Source organism: Macaca nemestrina, chromosome 15, assembly GCF_043159975.1.
Source record: "Macaca nemestrina isolate mMacNem1 chromosome 15, mMacNem.hap1, whole genome shotgun sequence".
Lineage (NCBI taxonomy): Eukaryota > Metazoa > Chordata > Mammalia > Primates > Cercopithecidae > Macaca > Macaca nemestrina.
This window is the reverse complement of record NC_092139.1, coordinates 108,814,656-108,827,284: the sequence shown is the minus strand read 5'-3', so window position 1 is coordinate 108,827,284 and position 12,629 is coordinate 108,814,656. Positions and strand designations below refer to the sequence as shown.

The 12,629-nt window shown below is 41.0% G+C and overlaps 1 protein-coding gene across 2 annotated transcripts in view; it reads right to left on the bottom strand.

Annotated features, from left to right (window-relative positions):
- Positions 1 to 12,629, bottom strand: part of LOC105464388 (E1A binding protein p300) — an 89,603-nt gene that overhangs the window by 44,448 nt on the left and 32,526 nt on the right. The window contains exons 3-6 of one of the 2 annotated variants that reach the window (XM_071080643.1): positions 10,307 to 10,483; positions 8,638 to 8,899; positions 6,357 to 6,470; positions 4,764 to 5,009 (exon numbers count right to left, since the gene is read on the bottom strand). In XM_071080643.1, the coding sequence (XP_070936744.1) occupies positions 4,764 to 5,009; positions 6,357 to 6,470; positions 8,638 to 8,899; positions 10,307 to 10,483 (799 nt within the window). The remainder of the gene's footprint in view (positions 1 to 4,763; positions 5,010 to 6,356; positions 6,471 to 8,637; positions 8,900 to 10,306; positions 10,484 to 12,629) is intronic. The other variant, XM_071080644.1, reaches the window with a different exon arrangement.

The following is a 12,629-nucleotide window of genomic DNA, read 5'->3' as shown; positions in this document are numbered from 1 at the left end:
CATAAGCCATCATACCTGGCTGTATATTCTACTGCTTTAAACACTAATAACAACTTAAGTGACTGGAGAGATAAAACAACAAATGAACAAACAAGAAAGAAAAACTAAAAGCATTCAAACCCATGTTGTTCAATGTAAAACAAAAACAAAACAAAACAAACAAAAACACTAAAAACAACCAACAGCAACACTCACATCAAACCAAATTTTCATGTGGTTAAAAGACTTTTGATACACAGTTCTATTAATACACCCCTCAAGTTATTTTTAGTTAAAAACAAAACTTCCCACTAAAATGAAAATAACTGGCTCAATTTACAAACAATTTTTAAAGAGAGAAATGCTGTTGCCTTCCTTCATCATGCTCCCTAAAAGCTTAGGCTAAACTTTCCTTCACTGTTTTGTTTTCGAAACAAGATCTCACTCTGTCACCCAGGCTAAAGTACAGGCACACGATGATAACAGCATCCTGAAACTCCTGGGTTCAAGCAATCCTCCCACCCTGGCCTCCCAGTGATGGAATTACAGGCACGAGTCACTGCACCTGGGCAGAATTTTCCTTCTAATATTATCAGGCTCGCTCTCTGAAATTTAGCTGTTAGAAGTGGTCTTTTTCAAATAGAGTTGTGATGTCATTAATTATGTATGTGTTACTGTAAAAATCTTGTGTAAAATTACATTTGTATATAAATTATTAATTTAACAAATTTTTTTTTAGTTCAATGAAATAAAAAACTGATTACACTGTACATGAATCTGCTTATCTTAGTGCCTTCTGATGGTACATGAAAATACAGCTACACATTCTTTCCAAGGTCTCCAGGTCTATTCTAGAGATTTTTGTTCACCAAGACAGTTATTACTACAAAGGTACTATTAACTGAAGAAATAAAAACAAAGGAAACTTGAGTGATCTTAAATCTAATTCTAAATAAGACACCAAGAAATGGGGGGAAAAATCCCCCAAAATTATCATTCAAATAATTCTGTATATATATAAAAGTACATAGGCGAGATAATATGAGAGGAAAAGAGCTATAATAGGAACTATACATAGAAGTTTGAAAAATAAAATGGAACTACCCAATTACAACAATGAAATTCCAGGCCACGGGAAGACATCAACCTAAGGTCAACATCCTAAAACTTAAGCAAAAAGGTAAGATCCATTCTGCATAACACGGAATGGGAGATAAAAAAAAGTAATGCTGGGCATGGTGGCTCATGCCTGTAATCCCAGCACTTTGGGAGGCTGAGGCGGGCGGATCATGAGGTCAGCAGTTCAAGACCTCCTGGTGAAACTCTCTCTCTACTAAAAGAAAATACAAAAAGGTGGTCTCAGCCACTCTTGGAGGCTGAGGCAGGAGAATCGCTTGAACCCCGGAGGCAGAGGTTGCAGTGAGCTGAGATCGCGCCACTGCACTCCAGCCTGGGTGACAGAGTGAGATGCTATCTCAGAAAGAAAAAGAAAAAGAAACAAAGAAAAAAAAGAAAGAAACAATGCTAATTTCAAGATAGAAGATATAAAACAAGAGGGGAAAATATGCTAGTCTCCAAGTCCAACTTTCCATTACCCCTATACATGTATTTTCAATACAGAAGAGGTAAACGGAAGCCTGAAAAGGCAAGATTGCTCCTCATCCCTTTTCCTAGTCCTGCTTAAAAACTCCTCACTCAATAATTATTTAACAAGTTAGCACTGATTGTCATGGAAGTAATGAAAAACACAAACTACTCTGGGAAGTTGAGGCTGGTGGATCACTTGAGCTCAAGAGTTCAAGACCAGACTGGACCACATGGCAAAACCCTGTCTACACAAAACATACAAAAATTAGCCAGGCGTGGTGGTGCATGTGTGTGGTCCCAGCTACTTGGGAGGCTGAGGTAGGAGGATCGCTTAAGCCCAGGAGACAGAGGTTGCAGGCCAAGATCGCGTTACTGCATTCCAGCCTGGATGACAAAGCAAAACACACACACACACACACACACACACCCCCCCAATCTCAAACACACACACACGTTTCTAGTTGTCCGACCCAGTCTCAAACACACACACGCACAGGGAGACCAATCTCAAACACACACATGTACGTTTCTACTTATCCAAAATTTATCTAAGAGAACTTATCTAAGTCCCTGATTAGATAAAAAGAAAAACATCCTCTTTGAAAATACTGCTTTCAAGACTGAAATCAGAAAAAAAAAAAAAAAAGAATAAAATCAATGGACCAAGTAATAAACAATAACAATAGGGCAGGAATGAAGAATCTGAGGAGTATTAAAGTAGAATCGGTGTGGTACAATGAACATTATTAGCACAACTGTCTAAAGCAGTCATGCCAGTGACTGCAAAATCTGACTTACAAACTTGAATACAAGAAGCTCCACGTCACTATCTATCTATCATTTTGGATCTTGAATTATTAAAAGTCAAAATAAAAATTGATGGGTCTAAAAATGTTTGCATTTCGCTCTCATAACTTGCAGTTTCCGACAAAACAGTTGTTAAACAGTTTATGAACACAGGTAGCATTAAAACTTCACTGCACACTGGCTCAATATGTGCTTAAAAGCAGATCACTGGTTTGAAAATACTATTATTACAGTAAAAAAAATATATAGCAAAGAAAAAGCGGAAAAAGAAAACACCCTGAAGATTAATTCAAAAACTAAAAATGGGAGCAACAGAACACAGCAGTGGAAAATAGGAAGAAAGTAAAAAACAGCAGTATGGGTTTGGCATCCCAAATACAAAAATCCAAAACTTTCTGAATGCCAACATGATATTCAAGGAAAATGCTCAATGGAGCATTCTGATTTTTGGATTTGGGATTCTCAACTCAACCAGCAAATATAAACATTCCAAACTCCGAAAAAAATCTGAAGTACTCTGTTTTCAAGCATTTCAGAAAACGGATACTCAATCTGTACTAAAAAACAATCTTAGAGGGCCAGGCATGGTGGTTCATGCCTGTAATCACAGCACTTTGGGAAGCCACGGCGGGCAGATCACCTGAGGTCAGGAGTTCAAGACCAGCCTGGCCAACATGGAAAACCTTGTCTCTATCTAAAAACGAAAAAATAAAAAAATTAGCCGCGTGTGGTAGAGGGCACCTGTAATCCCAGCTATTTGGAAGGCTGAGGCAGGAAGAATTGCTTGAACCCAGGAGGTGGAAGCTGCAGTGAGCCAAGGTCCGGGCCACTGCACTCCAGCCTGGGTGGCACAGCGAGACTCTGTCTCCGGGGGAGGGGAAATAATCTTAGGCCAGGCGCGGTGGCTCACGCCTGTAATCCCAGCACTTTGGGAGGCCAAGGCAGGAGGATTGCTTGAGCCCAGAATTTTAAGACCAGCCTGGACAAGACGACCCCGTCTCTACAATGCTGGATGTCTAACTACTCAAACAAAATAGCTTAGATATTTGAATTGCTTGACAGTAGAGGAATAGACACAGAAAAAAGCTGTTTGATTTTATCATATGCAATTAGAGAAACATACATATTCCAAAATTAAGATACTAGAACAATTATCCCAATTTTATCGTATGCAATCAGAGAAACATATATATCCCCAAATTAGGATACTGGAATACTACTCCCTCTTCCCTCTCAGTCATACAACAGGAAGTGAGGCAAACAAGTCACAAAAAAAGTATTTGAAAAGGCACACTATTCCTCCTGCCAGACATGAGGAAATCATTACCAACTACACTCACTTCTATATGTTTCAACCCAAAATGCCTCAGGTCAAAACACAACAATTTCTGTTGTATAGTTTAAAACAGCAGAATAATTGGAGATCTTAATGTCCATCTGTAAGAGATTGTTGAGCCGGGCGCAGTGGCTCACGCCTGTAATCCCAGCACTTTCGGAGGCCCAGGCAGGCAGATCACGAGGTCAAGAGATTGAGACCATCCTGGCCAACATGGTGAAAACACTATCTCTACTAAAAATACAAAAATTAGCTGGGTGTGGTGGCGTGCGCCTGTAGTCCCAGCTACTCAGGAGGCTGAGGCAGAAGAACCACTTGAACCCAGAGGCAGAGGTTACAGTGAGCGGAGATCGTGCCACTGCATTCCAGTCCACCTCAAAAAAAAAAAAAAAAAAAAAAAAAAAAAGAATGACATACTATACAACCATTTAAAATGATACATGGAGTACTGACTATGAAAGATGTCTACACAGTTTTGTTTTTTTTTTTTGAGACGGAGTCTTGCTCTATCACCCAGGCTGGAGTGCAACGGCTCAATCTCAGCTCACTAAAACCTCTGCCTCCCAAGTTCAAGCCATTCTCCTGTCTCAGCCTCCCATATAGCTAGGATTACAGGCACGCACCACCACACCCTGTTAATTTTTGTATTTTTAGTAGAGACAGGGTTTCACAGTGTTGGTCAGGCTGGTCTCAAACTCCTGACCTTGTGATCCACCTACCTTAGCCTCCCAATGTGCTGGGATTACAGGCATGAGCCACTGTGCCCAGACCGTCTAAACGATATTAATCAAAGTTTGTTGTGGAATAACATATGGGATCTCTTTTCTGCAAATCTAAACTCACATAATGCAAAAAAGGATCAAGGAAGATACAAACCAGTGGCAGTTACCTCTTGCAGATGAACTGTAAGGGCCCTTTTACACTGTAATCTTTAAAAAATTATTTCAAAAATTAATCTTGTAGCAGAAAAAACAAAAAGGAGCTAACGACCCTGCATTTATAGCTGTCATTTACTGACACAACCAATACTGTTACTAGGATGACACAAACTTACTCATGTTGCTCATGGGTCGCATGCCTTGGGGAGACTGCCCAGGCTGCTGATTCTGCTGGTTCTTTGCTTGCACCTGGGGTTGTGTCGGCATCTGATTTACTTGATAGGGTAGTCCGAGAGCTGCATAGGCTCTTTCTATAGAGCTGGGATCAATCTGACTAACAGTGCTTAGGTTGGGGGTAGACTGTTGACCCACCCCTAGAGAGCTAGGATTTCCAAGTCCAACAGGTGCTCCAGTCAAAATTGCTAGAGAAGACAAAAGATATAGTATTACAACATTAACGCTGGTGAGAAAAAAAGACTAACATGTCTAATAAAAAAAACACACACACACACACAAAATTATTGTTACGTGACTATGAAACATCTGAGTATGTGGATCGTCTTCCATTATTTCCTTGAAGAAATTTCTAGATGCAGAACTGATTCGTAAAGGGGGACCACTGGCATAAAAGACTTTTGATTCTGATGCCCAACAGCCTTCCCAAAGGGCTTTATTAAAGTTCCTATCAAATGCTTTAGAGCCATTCAACTGCCAACACCCAGCAGCATCATTTCTGCCAACACGACAGGAGAGAAATGGTACCTTATTTCTCTTCTTAATAGTGAATTATACTGGGAGTTCCCTTCTCTCCTCCCGCCTCTGGTGAATTGTCTATTTTCTATTCCCAATTCTTGTTATAAAATTTAATTCCATTTTCAAATGCTGTACAATACTTCCCAAATTTGTCCTTTAACCCTGAAAGATTAAATTTTTGTTGCTACACAGATGTGGTAGTTATGCTTTTAAAATGTTAGTCATCTTTTCTCTTAAAAAAAAAGTTCTCCTCTATCCCAATATTATAAAAATAATCTCAATTTTTTTCTTTTTAAAATAATTTCCAAGTACTGGAACGTTTAGATCACAAGTATAAAAGAGTAACTTGCCCAATGAGAAAGCAACAGTCTTTAAATTTTCATACGTTCAAAGCAGAACATAAATTTACCTATTGCTGCTTGTAAAAAGAATGAATATTGAGAGTTACTGGATCTTATTTTAGATGTTAAGCAGTGTTTAGTTCTTTCTTTTCTTTTTAGACAGGGTATCACTGTGTCACCCAGGCTGGACTGATGTGGTACAATCATAGCTCACTGCAGCCTCCAACTCCTGGATTCAAGCAATCCTCTCATCTTAGCCAGGCACACACCACACACAGTTACTTTTTAAAGTTTTTGGAAGATACAAGGTCTCGCTAAGTTGCCTGGCCTCAAGGAATCCTCTTGCCTTGGCCTCCAAAATTGTTGGGATGACAGGCGTGAGCCACTGCACTGTTTTTTTTTTGTTTTTTTTTTTAAATAGAAGCAGGTTCTCACTCCATCACTCAGGCTGAAGTGCAGCAGCATGACCATAGCTCACTGTAGCCTCAAATTCCCTAAGCAGTTCAATTCTATGCACTAATATGAGGGAAGCAGAAAAATTAAAAAGGGAAAAAAACATTTATTCAACATAGTACAATACCACAGGTCCCTCACGTAATCAAGTAGTACTATAAATGGCACTGGTGAGACTTTAAAAACTTTTCATATAAACTTTCAAAAGATTTCATCACTTACGCTGTTGATTTCTCTTATCACCAGCATTTTTGAGGGGCAGACACACAGGACAGTCATGTCTTGTACAATTCTTCCAGTGTGAAATGATTTGTCGAGAAGATGCACAGTGTGCCACTAAAGAGAAGAAAAATTTTTTTTTGTTGTTTTTAAGAGCAGGTTATGTTTTTACATTAATAATAGCTAACTTGTTGACCACTTAATAAGTAATATAAATGCATTCACTTATTTCATCTTCTCAACAGTCCTGTAAGGTAGCTCCTATTAATACTCAGAATTTACAGTCAAGAAAGGCAAAAAGAATGGGTAAGCAATTTGCACAAAATCAGAGAGTACTCAAAGTGAGATTCAACCTCAAGCAGTCTCGCTCTAGAGTCCTCATTTTTCATCATACTATACAACCTACTTTATTCTAAGCAAATGTACTCTAAATCAATGGTACGACACACATGAACACTTTTTAATGACTCCACACAAACTGTATTAGATGGGGTAAAAATGATTCTAGCAAATTGTATTAAACTGAACACTTGCTTACATGACAGCAAACCCTCAATAACATTTAAAGTATGCTATGCTGGGGCAAATAAAAATCAAAGTCTATGAGGATCACCACATGGGAAAACCTTTGAAATTTCTTCTCTTCCCATATCCTTAGATACATGCTCACAAAAATGATACCGTGTTTTGGCTGGGCGCAGTGGCTCACGCCTGTAATCCCAGCACTTTGGGAGGCCGAGAAAGGCGGATCGCGAAGTCAGGAGATCGATACCATCCTAGCTAACACAGAGAAACCCTGTCTCTACCAAAAATACAAAAAAAATTAGCCAGGTGTCATCGCGGGTGCCTGTAGTCCCAGCTACTCAGGAGGCTGAAGTAGGAGAATGGTGTGAACCCAGGAGGCGGAGCTTGCAGTGAGCCAAGATTGTGCCACTGTACTCCAGCCTAGGCGACAGGGCGAGACTCCATCTCTCAAAAAAAAAAAAAAAAAAAAAAAAAAAAAAAAAAGATACTGTGTTTTTATCATTTCCTAAAATAATGTCACTACCAGTAAAGGAGTCTCAAAATTGATTTTGTTTATGGCAGCTTTATCCATAATTGCCACAGAATGGACGCAGCCAAGACGACTTCTACTGAGTGAGTTAACCGGGATGATGCATTTAGTCAATGGAATTTTTAAAATGCTTTGAGGTATAAATATTTTTTAAGTTGCACATACTGGCCAGGTGCAGTGGCTCATGCCTGTAATCCCAGCACTTTGGGAGGCCAAGGCGAGCAGACCACGAGGTCAGGAGATCGAGACCATCCTAGCCAACACGGTGAAACCGTGTCTCTACTAAAAATACAAAAAATTAGCCGGGCGTGGTGGCAGGTGACTGTAGTCCCAGCTACCTGGGAGGCTGAGGCAGGAGAATGATGTGAACCCGGGAGGTGGAGTCTGCAGTGAGCCGAGATGGCACCACCATACTCCAGCCTGGGCAACAGGGCAAGACTCTGTCTCAAAATAAATAAATAAATAAATAAATAAAATTTAAAAATTGCACATATTTATGCACACTTTGTTTTTTTGAAATAGGGTTTGGCTTTATCGTCCAGGCTGGAGTGCAGTGGTATGATGTCGAATCACAGCAACCCCTGCCTCTTGCGCTCAAGCCATCCTCCCACCTCAGTCTCCGAAGTAGCTGGGACTACAGACACACACCCAGACACCTGGCTGATGTTCTTTAGTATTTTTTGTAGAGACAAAATTTCACCATATTGCCCAGGCTGGTCTTGAACTCCTGACCTCAAGTGATCTGCCCACCTCAGTCTCCCTAAGTGCTGGGATGACAGTCATGAGCCACCGTGCCCAGCCTTTTCTTTAAAGACATGGTCTCACATTGTCACCCAGGCTGGAGTACGGTGGTGCAATCATAGCACCCTGCAGCCTTGACTTCCTGGGCTCAAGCAATCCTCCTTTCTCAGTCTTCTTAGTCCCTTAGCTAGGACTACAGGGGCATCATGCCTGGAGAGGTCTTTCTATGTTGTCCAGGCTGATCTCAAACTTTTGGCCTCAAGCAATCCTCCCCACTTGGCCTACCAAAGTACTGGAATTAGAAGTGTGAGCCAACACACCTGTTCTAATGTATACATTTTGGTGACTTTGTACATACATAGACACCATCACTACCATTAAGGTACTAAACATATCCATCACCACAGAATAGACTTGATCACATTTTCCTTCTTCTCCCTGACTGTAAAAATTAATTGCTAAGTACAGTAACCCTGTGAATCCACTTACCTTGGCAAGACTTGCCTGACTGGCAGTGTGTCATGTGGTTTAGGACATTCTTCATTGTGCGACAGTGGGGAAGGTTGCACTGCCTCACTTCCCCATTGGCCTGCTCCCGGCGCTGGCACTTGTGAGCATGCAAAAGGAGAACAAGTTGCTGCTGGATGAGCTTGCGCTTCTCTGGATCAGCTGTATGTGCTCCAGAACCCATCCCTTGGGCAACTGGAGTCACCAGGCCTGGCTGCTGGACCTGCGGGGCTGGTTGTTGACCCTGAGAGATATAACAATATATTTAATGGTAGGAGTCATAGAGATGTGCATATTTTCAATTAGAACCTTTATGGTTAGTCTACTATAAGCCAGACTCCATTTTTCGACATAGGGAATTCATAAACCAAGGCTCCTACCTTTAAGAAGCTCGATTTAGTAAGAAAAAAATGACATTACGAAGTGATGTAAGTATGTATAATACACAGAGAGTAAAAGCAGAGAAAAGGCCATGGTAAACTCCAGTGGGAGAGGGAAGGGTGAGAAGGTGTCTGTAGTTAAAAGCACACCTAAATTAGGTTTTAAAGAGCAATGAACTCCTCAGGAGACTCGGCAAAGGGGTCTTTCAGATTGGTGAAAAACTAGTTTCTCTAAACTCTAGGAGAAATTTAGTTTTTTAAATTAAAAAGTGAATATTTCAGGCCGGGCATGGTGTCTCACGCCTGTAACCCTAGCACTTTGGGAGGCTGAGGGGGGTGGACCACCTGAGGTCGGGAGTTCAAGATCAGCCTGACCAACATGGAGAAACCCTGTCTCTACTAAAAATACAAAGTTAGCCGGGCATGACAACACATGCCTGTAACCCCAGCTACTCAGAAGGCTGAGGCAGGAGAATTGCTTGAACCCAAGAGGTGGAGGATGCAGTGAGCCGAGATCACACCACTGTACTCCAGCCTGGGCAACAAGAGTGAAACTCCGTCTCAAAAAAAAAAAAAAAAAAAAAAGGGAACATTTCTCAGAATAGAGATGACATGTTTCATTCATCTGTATAGCTCTAGTACTTGGCAGAGTATCTGAAATATAGGCAGTCCATAAACATAATGACACAAAGGACAAAACTAAAACATCTGAAAGATCATTTTTTCAGACAATTTTTTCCAAAGTTGAATGCAGACACATTTACAATTAGTAATTTGAGTGTTGTTCAGAAACAACACTAGAAGTTTCTGAAAACTTTATGTAACAAAAATCACTGTTTAAAACAATACATTACTTTTAAGAGGGAATTTACTTTTGTGTAGTAGAATCAAATAATATCGATAAATATGGTCACTGAGAGTTCGAATCCTTTGCCAGAGAGTCCTTCCCCCAAAAGAGAAAGGTTCCACTTTCGCATCCTATGGAAATACAAGACCAAGCTGCTGAATGGCAGGCCCCTAAAACTTCAACGTAGCAGTCCACTTACTCCTGTTTGGATCAACACGCTCACTGATCAATAACCACAAGGAACAAAAAACCACAAGAAATGGAAAGGAAGCACAAGCCTCCTCACAGGGATGATGATTACATATCAATTTAGGATCCTAGTGGGTACAAACCCCGGTTTATATAATAGAAGGGTGAAAGTTTAACACAATTGTTTTGTCAAAATGCCAGTTTGAAAACAAGTCTGTAATGGATTAGTACTCACCATGTTGGGCATTCCTCCACCAGGAACTGTCTTTTTGTCCATAGCAAATGGAGATAAGTTATTTGATAGTACAGTCTTTGTCTGAATCTGGAGACCAAGGCCACTGGCTCCAATCTGCTGTCCAGGATTCTGAGTGTATGGTGAACCGTAAGGATTGGGGTTGTTCATCATTCCCATCTAAGAGTAAGAAACAAAAGAAAACAAAATGAGGAATAAAATTTAAGACACTATTACTCCTTTTCTGGTTTTACTTCCTAGTTCACAAACAGCTTCAAAGGAAATTCTCAGCTTCTATTAGAAAACACACTACAGCCTGGGCAACGTGGCAAAACCCCAGAACTACTAAAAAATACAAAAATCAGCTGGGCCTGGTGGCGCATGCCCGCAGTCCCAGCTAATTGGAAGGCTAAAGTGGGAGATCAGTTAAGACTGGGAGGTAGAGGTTGTAGGGAACTATGATCGCAATGGACCTAGTGGCGGGCCTGGCGACTCACACCTGTAATCCCACCATTTTGGGAGGCCAAGGCAGGAGGGTTTCTTGAGGCGAGGAGTTTGCTAACAGCCTGGGGAACATGGTGAAACCCCATCTGTACCAAAATACAAAAAAACAAAGACAAACAAACAAAAAAACCAGTCCGGCACGGCGGCTCACGCCTGTAATCCCAACACTTTGGGAGGCTGAGGCAAGTGGATCATGAGGTCAGATCAAGACCATCCTGGCTAACATGGTGAAACCCCGTCTCTACTAAAAATACACAAAATTAGCCGGGCGTGGTGGCGGGCACCTGTAGTCCCAGCTACTTGGGAGGCTGAGGCAGGAGAATGGAGTGAACCCGGGAGGTGGAGCTTGCAGCGAGCCGAGATTGTGCCACTGCACTCCAGCCTGGGCGACAGAGTGCAACTCCATCTCAAAAAAAAAAAAAAAAAAAGAAAAGAAAAGAAAAAAAAAAAAAGAAAAGCTGGATGTGGTGGCATGTGCCTGTGGTCCCAGCTACTCAGGAGGCTGAGGCAGGAGGATCACCTAAGCCTGGGAGGTCAAGGCTGCAAAAGTGATCAGGCCACCGCACTCCAGCCTAGGCAACAGAGTGAGACGCTGTCTCCAAAAGAGAAACAAACAAACAAAAAAACCCACCATACAAAATATGCTAATGACAATACATTTTCAAGATTAAGATCAAAATTCAGATTTAGGGGCCTTGGGTATGGCAAATTTACAGCGCTATTTTTGTAAATATTTGAAATAAAGATGTTTTAGAAATACTTTTAATCATCTTCATTTAATTCTATCTGCTAAACAAGGTTTGCCATTCATTTCCATTAAGTCATACATGATGCTATTTGGCAAATTCAACTTAATAAGCCATCTAACCCCTTTGTCATGCTCAAGCATTTGAATCTTTTCTTTTTTTTTTTTTTTTTGACTATTAAAAAATAGAGACAGGGTCTTGCCATGTTGCCCAGGCTGGTCTCAATCTCCTGGGGTCTAGCAATCCTTCTACCTCAGCTTTCCAAAGTGCTGGGATTATAGGTGTGAGCCACCACGCTCGGCCTCATTTGAATAATTCCTGTATTTTGTTTATATAGAAAGTAGAAAACAGAGGGTTTGGGAATATGTCTTTTTTGTATAGGGACACTGATAACAGTGGTTTTTTTAAACTTCTGATTCTGACTCCTTTACATAGAGCATGTGAAAGTCCAGACTCCACACCATTCCTTACTGTTTTAAACCTAGCTGTTCTATTAAGTCACCTGCTTGGCCCTTCAGGTCATTTGATTTTGCAACCCTGATGTACTTTTCTGTTTTTGAGATGAAGTCTCGCTCTGTCGCCCAGGCTGGAGTGCAGTGGGGCAAATCTTGGCTCACTTCAACCTCTGCCTCCTGGGTTCAAGCGGTTCTCCTGCCTCAGCCTGAGTAGCTGGGACTACAGGTGTGCGCCACCATGCTCAGCTAATTTTTTTACTTTCAGTCAGTACGGGGTTTCACCATGTTGGCCAGGCTGGCCTCGAACTCCTGACCTCAAGTGATCTGCCCACCTCGGCCTTCCAAAGTGCTAGGATTACAGGCGTCAGCCACTGTGTCAGCTCCCTATGTACTTTAAAAAGTAGTTTCTTTTCTATATTTAAGTTCACCTGGAGCCAATATACTATAATAATAATTGAAAAACAGCATTGATTATTCAAAGGTCAAACGTTTTACTGATAATGAAAATTATAAAAATGCATTTTCATTAATCTTTCAAATTAATTATTTTAAATAATTCAAAACGGGGTCAACTTTATATCCCAAATATAAGGTTTGAAGCCACCCGCCTCTTCTGTCAAA